The following is a 15376-nucleotide window of genomic DNA, read 5'->3' on the forward strand; positions in this document are numbered from 1 at the left end:
AAAAGATTGCTGTGAGCTATGATGCCATGGCACTCGACCCAGGGAAATAGTGAATCTCTATCTAAAAAAAAAATCTACTTAATAATTCATATTTATTATTGATTTATATGATAACATTTTGGAAAGTATTCATAAAATAGAATATATTATTAAGATTAATTTTACCTGTTTTTATTTTTTAATATGGCAACTAAAACATTTAAAATTACCTACATGATGTGTGTAATATTTCTATTGAGCTGAGCTACTATAAAACTTTTGTTTGAATTTAGAGGAGAGAACTTACTACAAAGGGTTAACATTTTAGAAAATTATCCATGTGAAAAGGATCTTGTTTCTAAAATACAACCTAAGACACCATCATCCAGCCTCTGCTTACAAACTTTTAGCAACACTTTAAAATTAGTGCTTTGAAAATGGCATCTGAATCACTAGTTCTTATATTTACCTAAAATTTAGGCTCCAAATAACTTGTACCTGTTGATTCTAGTTAGTCACAAAAAAAGTATACATAATAATTCAAATCCATAATCGTCATGATGACTTTTCTTTTTTTTTTTTTTTTTTGCATTTTTTGGCCCGGGCTGGGTTTGAACCCACCACCTCCTGTATATGGGGTCGGGGTGCCCTACTACTTTGAGCCCCAGGCACCGCCCATGATAACCTTTTTACCAAACGCAGAATACTCTTTGATCAGGAAATCTAGAGCCCTACATTTCCTACTAATGAAGTCTGAGTATCCATTATCTTGTCTGGATAATTAGATACTCATTTTGTAATAGTACCTCCCAAAGTATTTTCACATCTACCTTTTTTTTTTTTAATACGTGGTGCTACGTTGTTGTTAGCCATTAATGTAGTTGGCCAGGAATTAATATATGTTTATAGATAGAGATATATTAAAGTGCTAACCAGTAAGGTCTTTGTAATTTTTTTACATAGAAATTATGTTATCTAAAATTCCAACTCCCCTTTTATGAAACCAATTTATAATTACTCACATTTTCTTATGAAAGATAGCTCACAACTATAGCCCAGGATGAAGGAGAGAAGTAGAGGGGGAGGGGGAGGGAAGAGAGGTTCGATAGAGGGAGGGTAAGTATAGAACATGAATGTCTTACCATAATAATTAAATGAGTGAAAGCTATATTAATTAGTTTGATGTAACCATTCCAAATTGTATCCAAAAAAATCAACACATTGTACTCCACAAAAGCATAAATGTATTCATGATCTATGTGTATATGACTTAATAAGAGGAAAAAAATGAATAATAAAATTACAAGGCCTTAAAAAATTCCTAAAGTATCAATTTTGCCACTCTACTATTTGCCATTCACTTTTTTTTCCAGGAAATATTTACTTATGAGTACCTATGACACTGTTCTAACCTATTTTATCCTCCTCATAGCCATATGACATAGATATTCTTTTTATCCTCATTTTACAAATAAAGAAACTGAGGCTTAAAGTGGACAAATAACTTGTCCATGGTCCCTCAGATAGTAAACGGTGGAGTCCAGATTGAATCCCTGCAGTTCTCATTTAGGAGCTTACACTTTTCACCAAAGGATGAAGAACATTCTAGGACCCTGGAGGAGGTTTAACAGGCATCACCAAATAGCCTACAATAAAAGGTCTATATTAGGAGCATTTAAATAAGGCTGGAAATGTCCTTGGAGAAAGATTAGGGGAAGCCTTGACTATCTGTTGGAGTTTGGACTTTATTCTATTTGTACTTGATAGATGCCTAGGTTCTTGAGCAAAGAAATAGCATAATGAAAGCAATGGTTTTGATACATATTAGCTGATCACTGTGCACAGGCTAGAAATGATTTGGCAGGAAGGGAATTCTCTGTACCTATACACAAGTTATTGCCTTAGACCTGTGTGAGGCCTAGAAAATATGGAGTCTTTGGGAAAATAGCAAGTACATGGATGATAGTGAATGAATTGACAATTATTTCTTCTTTATTGTACATTGTAGTAAGATGTTCAAGAACAATATGACTTATATTTTAAGCCTGGATGACTGAGAAAAATGATCTTCTGTGAACAGAACTAGACAAGTTAGTATTGCAAATAGTTTGAGAGAAAGATCATGAGCTCAGTTCTAGGGATGTTGAACTTCAAGGGAGACTTCTGGCTATTGAGGAGTCTAGATTGGATTTCAAAAGTGAGATAACCATTCAAAGTAGTGGCTCAAGGAGTAGAGCACCAGCCCTATATACTGGGGGTGGTGGGTTCAAGTCCAGCCCCAGCCAAAACTGCAAAAAAAAAAAAAAAGGTTAAATCAAGGAAGAAAATATAATTTATTATGGAAGAAGAATTGAGAGTACAGAGGCCTAAGTTCAGAGCCTTTGGAATTGCTCTATTTGAGTATGTAGAGGAATGAGCCAGAGAAGCAGCAGGTGGAATGAAGCAGGTAACTCTGACTGCAAATTGACTCGTGCTATCTTGACCTCCAAATGCTCAATAAGTTATTTTAAGCATCAGTCATCTTCATATAGTCACAACATCACAGAGACCACCACAGTTGCTTTTATTAAATGTTAGCAAATGTGAACAACTTTTCAATAACATAAAATAGCACCACATTGGTGTTGTATGTTATGATTGTAAAGGATGTTACCCTTGTTACTTTTATAATCCTTTGAACAGTGCATGATTTTAAAGTATAGTAGTAGTATGCTGATAATACAGACACAGTAACATCCTTTAGGAATATTTAATTATTACCAGTCTGTACTGGTTCAGAAAAGTATTATGATATTTCAAGTGACAAGTAATCATTAAGATTTAAAAGCTAATATGATAGCAAGTCACTTTTTAAAAAATATCTCATAAATCCTTTCAGGGAAGTGCCTATATGATATGTGTTTATTCGTGTTGCCTGTGAAAATCATAGCCTTGCGAATAGCATTGAATAGTTTTTGACTATTCGCTTCTTCATTAGTAACAGACCTCCTTTAGATATTCGGTTTGGCTCTGAGCAATTATTCTTATTGTCCTGAGTTTATTAGATATAATAAAGTAAAGATGTACCTGGGAATGTGATCGGGGAAGATAGGTGGAGATTGACAAATGTAATCATCCTGGCATAAGACACAGAGGATCATTCTTGAATTGGGTTTACAAAGTGAAAACTTGTAGCTTTGAAAGAAAATCAGATTCCTGTACATCATCTGGGTTTTCAAAAGCTATCAGATAGAAAATATTTTCCAGTGTTTAAAAGAAAAAATCCAAAAGAATCCAAATGTATTTTATTAATAGCATTTTAATCTAATAGTGAAATCTTGCCTACTTTTTAAATGTCTTTTCATTCAATACTTCAAGTGTTTTGTTTATAAAATCAAGGGATCTTAAAATTTGTTGAGACTGGGGTATTATCAGTTTTAAAATGAAAGAAACTGTGATGTCTGTAACATTGGAAAACTTATATTCGAATACTTTATGTGAAAATGTTCTGGGTTCATTTATTTGAATTTATTTATGCCACCTAAGAAACTATTCCTAAGGCAAGCTAATGGCATTTGGTTTGTCTTAGGACAGCATGCCTGTCAATTTCACCATGCTAAAAAGGCCATTAAAATAGCTGAGCAAATTGCCATGTGGTGTTTCTAGGGATAAGGTGACAATGCCGCATTTCTACCAAACTTTATTGTTATTTGATGAATGAGGCAATTCTGACAAGATACATTTACCCACATGGTATTTATATCAGAATGTTTAAAATAAGATCAAATTCAACTTTAGAATATTAACAATTTGCCCAGGTAAATGTATATGTAAGTTGACTTTTGTTGGTAACAGAGAATGCTGAATTGCATTGTTTTGCATGTCTGTTCAGCTCTGGTGATGTGAAATGTTTCCCCGTATTTGCATCCTCGAGTACTTTCCAGTTGTATTTTAAGACCTTTATACAATATAATATGGCAACATAATGCATGGCATTAGTTTAGCAACAGGAAGTTGAATAAATGTCTTTCTTTTGGTTTATGTTTCTAATAAAAAGTAAGTTTGATTTAAATTAGCACTATCTTTTTTTTTAGGCCTCCATTCCTTTGAAGGAATTGGAGCAGTTTAACTCAGATATACAAAAATTGCTTGAACCACTGGAGGCTGAAATTCAGCAGGGGGTGAATCTGAAAGAGGAAGACTTCAATAAAGATATGGTAAATTGGTTGTGATAAAAGTGTGAATGAACTAGAAGTGAAAATGAATAAATATTTGGAAAGGAATTAGATAACTCCAGTCTCCAACTGAAATTTCAAACCACATTTTGCACGTTTTAGGAGTATTAACAATTTTTATAAATGCAAAGTATTCACCTTGACCTTTTAGTATGAATTCCAAATTACTATTGTATGGCCATATAGAAGTACTTTTGAATTTACCAAATATCTCACCAATTTTGTTTTGACCTATACCATTTTCAAACTCTTCAAGGGCAAAATGTAATTGGAAAAAAGAGTCAAATCAAAAAATAAAAATAAACTAAAAATGTCATAAGAAACACAACTAGCACAGATGGCTGAAGTTTTGCGTCAGTCATGTTTTGGGAGTAGAACATTTATTTCTGAGGAGGGGCGATTGCACACAATATAAACATTGTGTATGAAAGTTTCCCACAGAATGGCTTTACCAAAAAGAGCAAATAGCGCAGTGTATGTCTAAAATCTGTATAAATTCATGCTGCTTATTTCATGGGAGTAAAGAAATCTGACCATGAGGGCTATTCCCAACCTCAGAATGTATTCCTTCAATTCTAATTAATTTCAAAATATCTTTTACATATCTCTCTGGCTTGAATTTTCCTGTATCAAATACTTATTCACTGAGGGTTTTTTTGTTTTTATTTTTGTTTTTGTTTTTTTTGCCCTTCACCATCCTTTTCACCGTTTCTTTAACCCCCTTCCTCTGCCGTCACCTCTTTAGCATTGTTAACCTTTACATGCACCAAGCTAGAGATTTCTCAGACTTGTATTAATGCTGGAGACCTCTCAGGCAATTCTTGAAAATGACATCAGAAAGAAAGAATGTAAATTTTAGGTAAAAAGTATGTGGAACTACTTCCACTGATCCTAGTTCCCCCTGGTGTCAGTTCTGACTTCCTGGAGCTGCCTCAATCAATAGTCCCTGTGTATGGGGTTTGGTGGCCTTGCCAACTCAGCTCATGGGAAGAAAGACAAGAAGAGGCTTTCCAAGATACTGAGTTACAACCACCTCTACTTCATGTCAAAGAAGAAACCAGAGGGCACCGAGATGAAAAAGAATGCTGCTTACCTCTGGGGCTGACCACCAACCCTGCCCTAGTGCCCTCATCTGGTGTAGGGAACGAAGTGAAATGGGTTTCCTTTCTGTGTGTGCCTGTGTGTGTTATTTTGTCCTCAGCCTTACCAATGATCCAGACTTAAGGAAGGTCTTTTACAGTCTATAAATATTTAGAAGATAGAAGATCCTATTCCCTGTAACAGAATATCCTCTTCCCTTTAAACAAAACAAATAGGTCTTTAGTTGTGTGTTGAAGCTCAAGCATTCATTATAGATTTAAATATGTGCACACATACACGTGTTTTTCGAAACTTATCTATCACTTGTTTTCCTCAGCTCATTGGGGTACCTTGGGTACCATTGCATGATGAGCTTCTTTGATGGAAAGTTTGAATATTCTGAGTTGTAAGAAAGACAGGAACTGAAGAGAAAAATCACATGGTCACGTATGCAATTATGTTAGACTACCACTTATTCAAATAATTTCATTTCTAAGAAAGAAAACGAAGATACTGTTCTTAAAGTCTGAAAGAACAACATGCACGTTGAAAACTCTTAAAGCCATTTCCCACTCCATATTTTAATACTTGTTTGAACTTATTTATTTAAAGGCAACGTGCCTATATGACATACTTTTTAGAAGTTGTTTAAAAACAAGTTAACATATCATTTTTTATAATACTCTGATATTTGTCCTACATGTGGACATTTGGGTTTTAGATATAAAGCCGAGATTATTAGGTAGAACATAAAATATTTTCGTTTAGCAGTATATGAATATTTTAAGATTTGCTGCCATCTCCTATTAACATATGTAATGTGTCCACATCTATATTCCCATATATAGCAGTTAAAAATACAAATGATGAAATTACTTTGTTTGCCTGAACTCATTGATTCCTAGAATTATCAAAAAACCAAAGCCACAGGAACACTTTCCCAGGAATTCCCATCTTGTCTGAAACGAAGTACCAGATTCCCCCCATCTTCCTACATATGCACCCTTAAAACTGGATGGGGAGAAACGTACTTATTTTCACTCTAAAGCACAAAACCCAAAAGCAAGGCTCTGTGCACAGTATCTCGTAATAACAGTCCCTGCAAGTTTTAAATTGGATTTTTGTGTGTGTTTCAATAACATGTTTTATTATCTCTGTTAACAATGTACAGCTTTTTTAAAAAACCCAAATGAAGACTGTACTTGTTGTTTCTAATCAGAATGAAGACAATGAGGGTACTGTAAAAGAATTGTTGCAAAGAGGAGACAACTTACAACAGAGAATCACAGATGAGAGAAAGCGAGAGGAAATAAAGATAAAACAGCAGCTGTTACAGACAAAACATAATGCTCTCAAGGTATTAGAGCTAAAATTATAATATACCTTGCTGTGTTTTTTTTATATATGTAGGGTAAAATATATTGTGCATAAATAAAATCTGCTTAAGACTCTTAGTCACCAGAAATTCCCTTTTCTTTTTGCTCAGTGTGTGTCTTGTGTACCATTTTTGAGTGGTGTCTGAATTTGAAACTTGTGTTGCTTAAAATGTATGGCTTTTGGCTCGAATTAATGTTCTCCGAACAGTCATCAAAAGAGATCAAAATGCATCATTCGTACTAATTACACATTACGGTTTCTAACATGCATCATTGTAGAAGCTACTTTCGTATATGTGTTGCAAACCTCCCTAATCTGCAGAATAACCAATCTACAGTTCCCCTGAATTCTGCTTCCTTTACTTTATTCATTTTATTTATAGTAGCTCCAGTTATTTGGTAACATACTATTTGTCTAATAAGGCCTGGGTTCTTCTGATCTTTTTAGATAAACATTCTTGTGTGTTTAAGAGAGTCACTCTTTGCAACTACCTTAGCATCTACAAGAGTGTAATTTCGTTTACATAGAAATCCTCAGAATTAATATTAACGCTCTTGGAGAAGAAGTGCTACTTTCATATTCAGCAGCAGTAGTATATGGCTTCAGATACCCATGGGACTCATCTGGATTGTGCAGGCAAAACAGGATAAACCTGATTTTCCTATAGAGCCATCTGGGAAGTTTGGGAGATGATACCGGACATATGGAAAGTTTTGCAAAATAACCTTCTTTTATACATGCTTTGCCATATTCACTATTTGCATGCATGGCTTATTTTCTAATACTGTTAATTGCCAAGCTTTTCATTGTAAATCACTCTCTTAGAGCCCTGTAGTTATGTAGGTGGATTGACCTAGTAGGTGGAGGGAGTCTGCTTTCTATATGCAAATAAGAGGATAAAAACCTTTCCCCCTATAGTCAACCAAATAAACACTGCTGAGAATGTAATTACACAATATTGTGCCTTCAAGGAACCCACAAGGAAAGTCTAATTGGCCAGCAGGTGTTCTGAAGGTAACTGCTGATAAATATAGTAAATAGAAAAGGCCTCTTCCTGGAGGGAGTGCGAAAGGAAACCATGTGTTCAGAGAATCAGAAAGCTGTGTAATTCACACCCTTCCAACTGTGCCCAAGCTTTTAGCAGTATCTACCTTGGTCATAAGATACGTGGCCTCCTGAACAGCAGTGTTTAGTGGTTATCTGGCATACCTCTAAAGAAACCTATATGCTGTCACTAAATATTTTTACAAAGGACACATCACTTTGTCCTTAAGAAATAAGAGATTTCTGACTTAGACTGCTAAGCCCTTTCTCTTGGCAAAGATATGAGTTGTGTCACAAATAAGGCATGGCTCAACTCTTTCACGTGGCTGTATCGTGATACCTTTGAAAAAAGCAGCGCTCTAGCTGACTCGTCCTAGGCATTTATTACCTCCACGGGAGGTTTGGAAATTCAACACAAAATGTAAACTACAGTAAATTTTACATCCAAATTTTAAACACAATGGAGAAGGAAATCTAGATCGTGCTTGCAAATATATCCTATAAGCGATTAATCAAAAATGTTAAATCTACTTCCCAAACCAGTCTATACCACCATACTCAGTAACTTTGTTCCTTCTGGTGGTTCCAATTTTAGTCCTTATGGAATATTTTATAGAAGGTCAAAACTTTCCAATCTAATGCGTTTTTCGAAGTTCTTTGATATTCAATATTTTATTTAGTTTGAGTTTAACCTGTGCATAAACCCCTATTTGCTACCTCTTAAGTGTAGCTCTATTTGCAGAGCTCTTGTGATCTCATGAGTTATAAAATGGCATTTTGGCTAGCTCTATTGATCAAGGAAGACATTGGGTGTCCGTGTGAGAAGGAGGCTGATTGATTTTCTCCCGTGTTGATTTATTAAATGAGACACTTTTGCATACCTTATCAGGTTGACTTGAGAACACGCACTTCCTCTTTTTTGTTTATAGTTGATTGTTTTACATTCAGAGCAGGATGTGGTATGACAAGATAAGGTAGGCCCATGCAAGACTTGGAAGGAAAAGCATTTTTCTGACATTTAAATTGTTCTTTTTATGTACATTCCCAACTATACGAGCAACAGTAACACTTCTACACATATAGCTTAGAATAATTTATAACGAAAATAACTTTATATTTCTAACCACCAAATATTAATGGTCTGTGAAACATTTTACAGGCATTTCGATAACCATGAATGTAGGGTTACTTGACTTTATAAACTTAAAATTTGGTTGATGGGCCCAGGGATGAAAGTATAAATTTTGGAAGTTTACCTATTTGAAAAGTCAAATACAAACTCACTGTGTTTGGGTAACTATCTAGTAAAGTCAACTGTATTCACATATTAAACTGTTTCACATATACTGCACAATTTAGTTACTTCATTATCAGTTAAATATGACAAGATTTCTAAACAAGTCTGAACATGCCAAGAGAAAATACTTTAAATGTGGTGTTCATGTTTTTGTAGCTACCTGTATGTGGATTCTGCCCCTTTTTAAACTAAAGGATAGTTTAATCTTTTATTTGAATGCATTGCATTTAAATGTGAATGTAACCTAAATTGTGCAAAAAGATGAAGGATTCAGATTAGTTTTTTTATAAATAACTACAACCGGAAGTATGCTATACGTATGTATTGATATTTTAATAATATCTGCACCATGAACAGGATTTGAGGTCTCAAAGAAGAAAAAAGGCTCTAGAAATTTCTCATCAGTGGTATCAGTACAAGAGGCAGGCTGATGATCTCCTGAAATGCTTGGATGACATTGAAAAAAAATTAGCCAGCCTACCTGAACCCAGAGATGAAAGGAAAATAAAGGTAATGTTGTTTCAGAATGTCAATACCAGATTTTATTGCTGCCATTGACTGACTTTAACTTAACTGTGAGGCTCATATTTAAAATGTTGATGTTTTTGTTTTTTTCTATTAATGTTCTCTTTGATTTGATGCATTTCCTTGTATTGTGTTTTGTTTTAGTAAATGTATTAAGTGTTACTCGATTGGTATAACGTTGGATGAATAAAATGTTTTGACTTTTGAACAATGTAAAATGAATTGAGAAATGTCATGTGTTTTCTGGTAAAATTGTAATTGACTCTGTGTATCTTTGTTCCAGATGAACTAATGACTTATCGCTATATGGACGACTTCTCTCTCATGTTAGCACATTCATTTCATCAGAGCATCTTCACAAATCAGTGTCAAATCTCTATATTTCTTTGCATATTGTCTGAAGATGTGTTTTTTTCTGTTACTCTTTTACACTTTTTATTTTGCTTCATTCTCTGTTGAGTTCCTCAAAACATTAAAAAAGAAATAAATATTCACTTACCCTCTAAATTATATACTGTACGGATGGTCCCAAATAAATAATGAGTAATCTCCCCCAAATTGGTTCAAGCCCCAAACACCAGAGAAATTCAGAAGAAAGACAATGTTAAATCAATTTAAAGATTTGCTTAATTAAACCATACAACACTGAGCCCTCAAAGGATAACTGAGATCCTATTTGGACCTTTGGGTGAGGATGACAGTGATGCCTCCCATATTTGTAAATTTTGAAAGATGACAATAAAGGGACACCAGCCTATGAAATTGCTGAGAGAAGTGTTTGCTGCTTGCAGATCGGTTGATGTGGTTAGCTAACTACCCTGGGCCCTGTATTGGTTTTGCTCAATAGGAAATTGATCGTGAATTGCAGAAGAAGAAAGAGGAGCTGAATGCAGTGCGTAGGCAAGCTGAGGGCTTGTCTGATGATGGGGCCGCAATGGCAGTGGAACCAACCCAGCTCCAGCTCAGCAAGCGCTGGCGGGAAATTGAGAGCAAATTTGCTCAGTTTCGAAGACTCAACTTTGCAGAAATTGTGAGTTGTTACTGGCAAACCCACGTATGTGTTTGCAACTACTACTCTATTAACAGAGGCCTACTACAAAAGGAAACCAAAAATCTGGGTGCAATTTTATACTTCTAATACGCAGTCTGAAAGAGAGTAGTGCCCTCACTTTAGGCTTCTGTAACATCAGTACTTAATTTCGCAGGTTAAAGACATAAAAAATTAGCAGCTACTAGGAAAAAAACCCTTACCAAAAACAAACAAACAAAAAATACATCTTAATTTTTTTTTTGCTGCATCATTTTTCATAACATTGGCAATGTGAATTTGTCAATTTATCATACATTTACTTCAGTGTCTAATCCAAGAATATGCATTGCTTTCCTGAGATCATCCCATGCTAATTTTACTTTCTTAATGTATACCTGCTAAATAATAAATATTTTGTGAAACATTTTATATCAACTTGCATAAAGTCTTATCTTATTGACTTAAAAACAATAGCTTATTCTTCAGACCTGGATTAACCCTTTAATGGGCTGCAATGCTTTTTAGAAGAGTTGGATGCCTAGTAAGATGGGTAACGATTGATAGCCGATTGCACGATGTCATTTCTGAAATGTTACAAGCCAAAAGCATAAGGAATGATTGCTCTTCTTTCAAACGTCTGGGTGGAAAGTGTGTGATTCTCTCTTTAAAAAGGACATTCAAAATTGTAAGCTTGGTCTTCTTATTTATTTGTAATGGGGTATAAATCATAAAATTTTCCAATAGATACATTTGGGCTCCTCTTCTGAGTTTTTGTAAAGTGAAAAGAAATGGTCACCATCTGTAACTATCTGAGAAAGTACTCCTTTCTGAACCAGGATGTCAAAGTTGGAAAAGAAGGCTTTATAATTGTGACAGGTTGAATTATATGAAACAAACAAATAGTCAACATTTTGCCTTATAAGTGACAATTGCATGAGCTCCAACACATAGATGAAACTTTCTGGTAATTTCTTCTGTGATCTTGGCAACCACTTGACATGGTATGTATTTTTAGATACATTTAAGATACTTAAAAGAAATTTATAAACATACAAGAGAAAATCTGCTACATATTATTGTGACTTCCTTTTACACTGTAAGGAAAGTTATGAATACACTGTTTTCTATTAAATCCAGTACCCTAAATTTAATGACAGCTGAATATTCAGAGCAATTGGGTAAAGTACCATAAGAAATATTGAAACTGTATTACATTTGAAGTCTAATTCCAGCTGATTGAACATTTCAACCTATTATCCTTCATTTTAGATGTTATGAACATAATATGTCATAAATCATTCAAGCTTACACTAACAGAAAGCCTATATCTGCAGATAGAAAATGAAGTCAAAGATTGAGGCAACCGTAAAGAAAATTCCAGTAAAATAGTTTTGGCTTGATTGAATAGGGCATTCAAAGGGCAGTCCTATTCTTTGAATTATCTGACTATTAACTCATTTCTCCATTCTAATTTTCCCCTTGTATTCATGCACCCAATATGTGAGATTGAACAATTGTTACAACCTAGTTAAGTTACTAAAGCTTTATAGTTAAATAGACCCAGGACTAAAAATCTCAATAAACCACCCACTTAAAATACCATTATGTCTCGTATAGGGTAGACTCTCAACAAATATTTGTTTAATATCAAAATGATTGGTGAAACTTGGTTCAGCACCAGTAGCTCAATGATTACAGCGCTAACCACATACACCAGGGCTGGCGAGTTCGAGCCCAGCCTGGGCCTACTAAACAACAATGACAACTACAATTAAAAAAAAAATAGCCAGGCAGTAGCAGGCACCTGTAGTCCCAGCTACTTGGGAGACTGAGGCAAAAGAATGGCTTAAGCCCAAGAGTTTGAGGTTGCTATGAGCTGTGATGCCACAGCTGTGATGCCACAGCACTCTACCGAGGGTGACAAAATGAGACTCTGTCCCTCTCCCAAAAAAGAAAAGATTGATAAAACAATATAAAAGTTTTGCAAATTATAGTAAAATACTAATATATTTTCCACATAAACCACTTTTAATTTTCATACGTGGACGATCTAAAATTCAGGTGTAAAGTGGGCCTATTTTGTGTTACCTCTTGATTATACATAATAATCGAAGTAATTAAAATATGTATGAAGAATAATCAATTTAATACAATTATATTTAGCTTTGGATTTTAATTAGAACTGAAAGATAATAGATGATAAGTAAGTAGATAGGTAGAGACAGCCAAGATCCACCTTTATACTCTACCAATTACTAATATATTTTTTACACTGATTTCACTATTTGTAATGATTAGTGTCATCTTTCCCAATTTTTCCACAATGGACTCTTTTAACGTAGCCACAGAGAGCAGCTTAATGAAAAGTTGATTTGAAATAATCTGACAGTGACTCTGCTGCAGCTCCAGTTGCCATAGCTTCAGAATTCCTTAGCTCTCCGTCCCTCTCCTTCCTTATCTCTCTCCTCTTTCTTTCTTCTAACTGTCCCTTTCTGTTCCCTGTAGATACAAACTCTAAATTTTCTGTTACTATTTCATGTCTTTCAAGGAGCGCTTTAAGATTGTTGGCAGTACTATAAAGTGCTTAACGTGTGACAGCTCAGTTTAAAATGAAAAATGAATTTGCCTCATTTCAGAAATAACAATCAGAGACGCACAAAACCATGTAAGATGAAGGCACTTGCGGCGGGGGGGAGGACTGTGTCTATGTCAGTGCTATATCAGAGCTCTATGTGGCAGCAGTAAATCTCAGAAAAAGGCCTGGGACATTGTCAGGAGCCATCGTGAGGCACGCCTCAGCCAGACAGGAGGACAAAGCAAAGCAGAGGTGAGGGTATCTGTAAGATGCTGGTGCTCAGGGTAAACCTGTAGACAATAAAGAAGACACCATGGACTGTGAGAATATCGGTAACATTTTCTGCCGAAATTCACAATGAGGAAACTTTTGCCTCAGTTAGAAACTCAAAGCATTTCAAATATGCAGAACTCCGTAGCTGACCACCTCCCTACGTCCACCACCTCCATACGTTGACCTGATTTTCAGACTGGACATGGCCCACATATACGTATCCCTACTGTAGGTCCAGTTCCTTATGTTGACACCTCCATGTTGACCAGTTTGTTCCAGTCCCTTCTGTGGTCAATTTATAGTTCTATTGTATTTTCTGTTGGTTTAGAAGCTAGGTTACTTAGTTAAGACCAAGCAATGACTGGAATCTGAAAGGCTGTCTCTATAGAATGTATTCTAACAGCAGTGTGGTCTAGTATAAAGGACATTCTCTGGGATGAACAGCCCTGAATAGGAATGCGGGTGACTTTGTCTGTTAGCTGTACAGTGATTGGTAAATTTCTCTCGGCCTCTGTACTATGAGGATAAGGATGTTTGTGAGGATGAAATAAGGTAATATTTGTAAAACCCCTCCTACATTAAGTGGACCCAGTGAATGAAAGTTTTCTTCTTCTTTCTGTGTGTAGGTTAATACTGGAACAGAAACATATTATTGAAAAAAAAGTATATATTCATCAGCCATTAAGAGAATTAGGCTGAGTATGTATTATTTGTTTAACATATTAACAGCGAGTATTTCATTCAGTACAAGTTAAAAATTTGATTCTCTAATCTAGGGACAGGTGTCCCTAACATCACAAAACATTGTCTGGAAATTTCACACAAAGATGATGACTCTATTGATGAAGGGCATGATTCTCCTTAGACATGGCAATAATTCTCTGCCTGAAAGATGTTCAGGCAATTTTTACTTTACAAAAAGGACTAGAGGATGAAGAGGATATAGTAAGCTCAAAAATTTTGCATGACAGGAGGTTGTGGTTGAGAAAATAGGGAGTTTGAGAAAGAGATGAGATTTTATATTACTGATTGATGTTGAACAAAATTGAATATATTTCAATTTACATGAATTCTCCAATTGAATAAAGCTAAGGCTATGTGAAAAAAATAAAAATGAGTTCACACCTTGCCAGCTGTGAATGAAATTCAGAATATCAATGACCAAAAAGGTATCATAAAAGCTACTGAAGACAAAAGACGGAATACTAATAAGAGTCAGATATTCGCAACAGACTTTTCATCAATAGTAGATGTTAGATGACAGTGGACTCATATCTCCAAAATGGTAGACACAATTTCAATTACCAGGGAAACTATGATTCAAGAATGGAGGCAATTATTTACAGACATACACCTAGTTTCAGGTAAACACAAACTAGGGCAACGTATTACCTATAGATTCTTGCTAAAAGAAGTACTGAACAATATTCTTGGGTACAAAAGAAAATGAAACCAGAAGAAAGGAGAAAGCTATATCATGCAGTATAAGAAGGGCATTGATTAAAATACCTCGTAATTAACTACTATCAAAATTATGGTAAGTACCACAAAGGAAAACACTCAGGACTCCAAGAATATAGAAGGTATTTGACTAAAGATGAATGTCACAAAAATAAGATTTGTTCTAGATGATGTCAACAAATATGGGGTTTGTGCATAATGCATTCAATATAAATTATTACCAATTATAATGTTTCTAGATAACAAAATACGTAGCAAACCTTTGGAATAGGCATACATGCATGACCTGTCCAGGTAGGAGAACCAAAATAAAATCGCCTTAGTAGGAGGAGAAAGCTTTCCAAAACACAACTCCACTTGCCCTGGATATTGCTATTTCATCGAATGCCAAGTATTCTGGTGTTCAGCATTTTATATCCAACAAATTCGTACTCAATTTCTTGGATGCCTAGTACGCATCTCCAAAGTGACATAGCCAAGTCAATAATAAATTATTCACCCCGTCTACATTAACTGACACC

The 15376-nt window shown here is 35.0% G+C and overlaps 1 protein-coding gene across 1 annotated transcript in view; it reads left to right on the top strand.

Annotated features, from left to right (window-relative positions):
• DMD (dystrophin) overlaps window positions 1-15376 on the top strand; it is a 2307273-nt gene that overhangs the window by 1004397 nt on the left and 1287500 nt on the right. Inside the window, exons 38-41 of the mRNA XM_023515448.1 lie at window positions 4053-4175; window positions 6493-6630; window positions 9349-9501; window positions 10364-10546. Coding sequence (XP_023371216.1) covers window positions 4053-4175; window positions 6493-6630; window positions 9349-9501; window positions 10364-10546 — 597 coding nt within the window. The remainder of the gene's footprint in view (window positions 1-4052; window positions 4176-6492; window positions 6631-9348; window positions 9502-10363; window positions 10547-15376) is intronic.

This window comes from Otolemur garnettii, unplaced genomic scaffold (genome assembly GCF_000181295.1).
Source record: "Otolemur garnettii isolate 467f Iridium unplaced genomic scaffold, OtoGar3 scaffold00072, whole genome shotgun sequence".
Taxonomy (NCBI): Eukaryota; Metazoa; Chordata; class Mammalia; order Primates; family Galagidae; genus Otolemur; species Otolemur garnettii.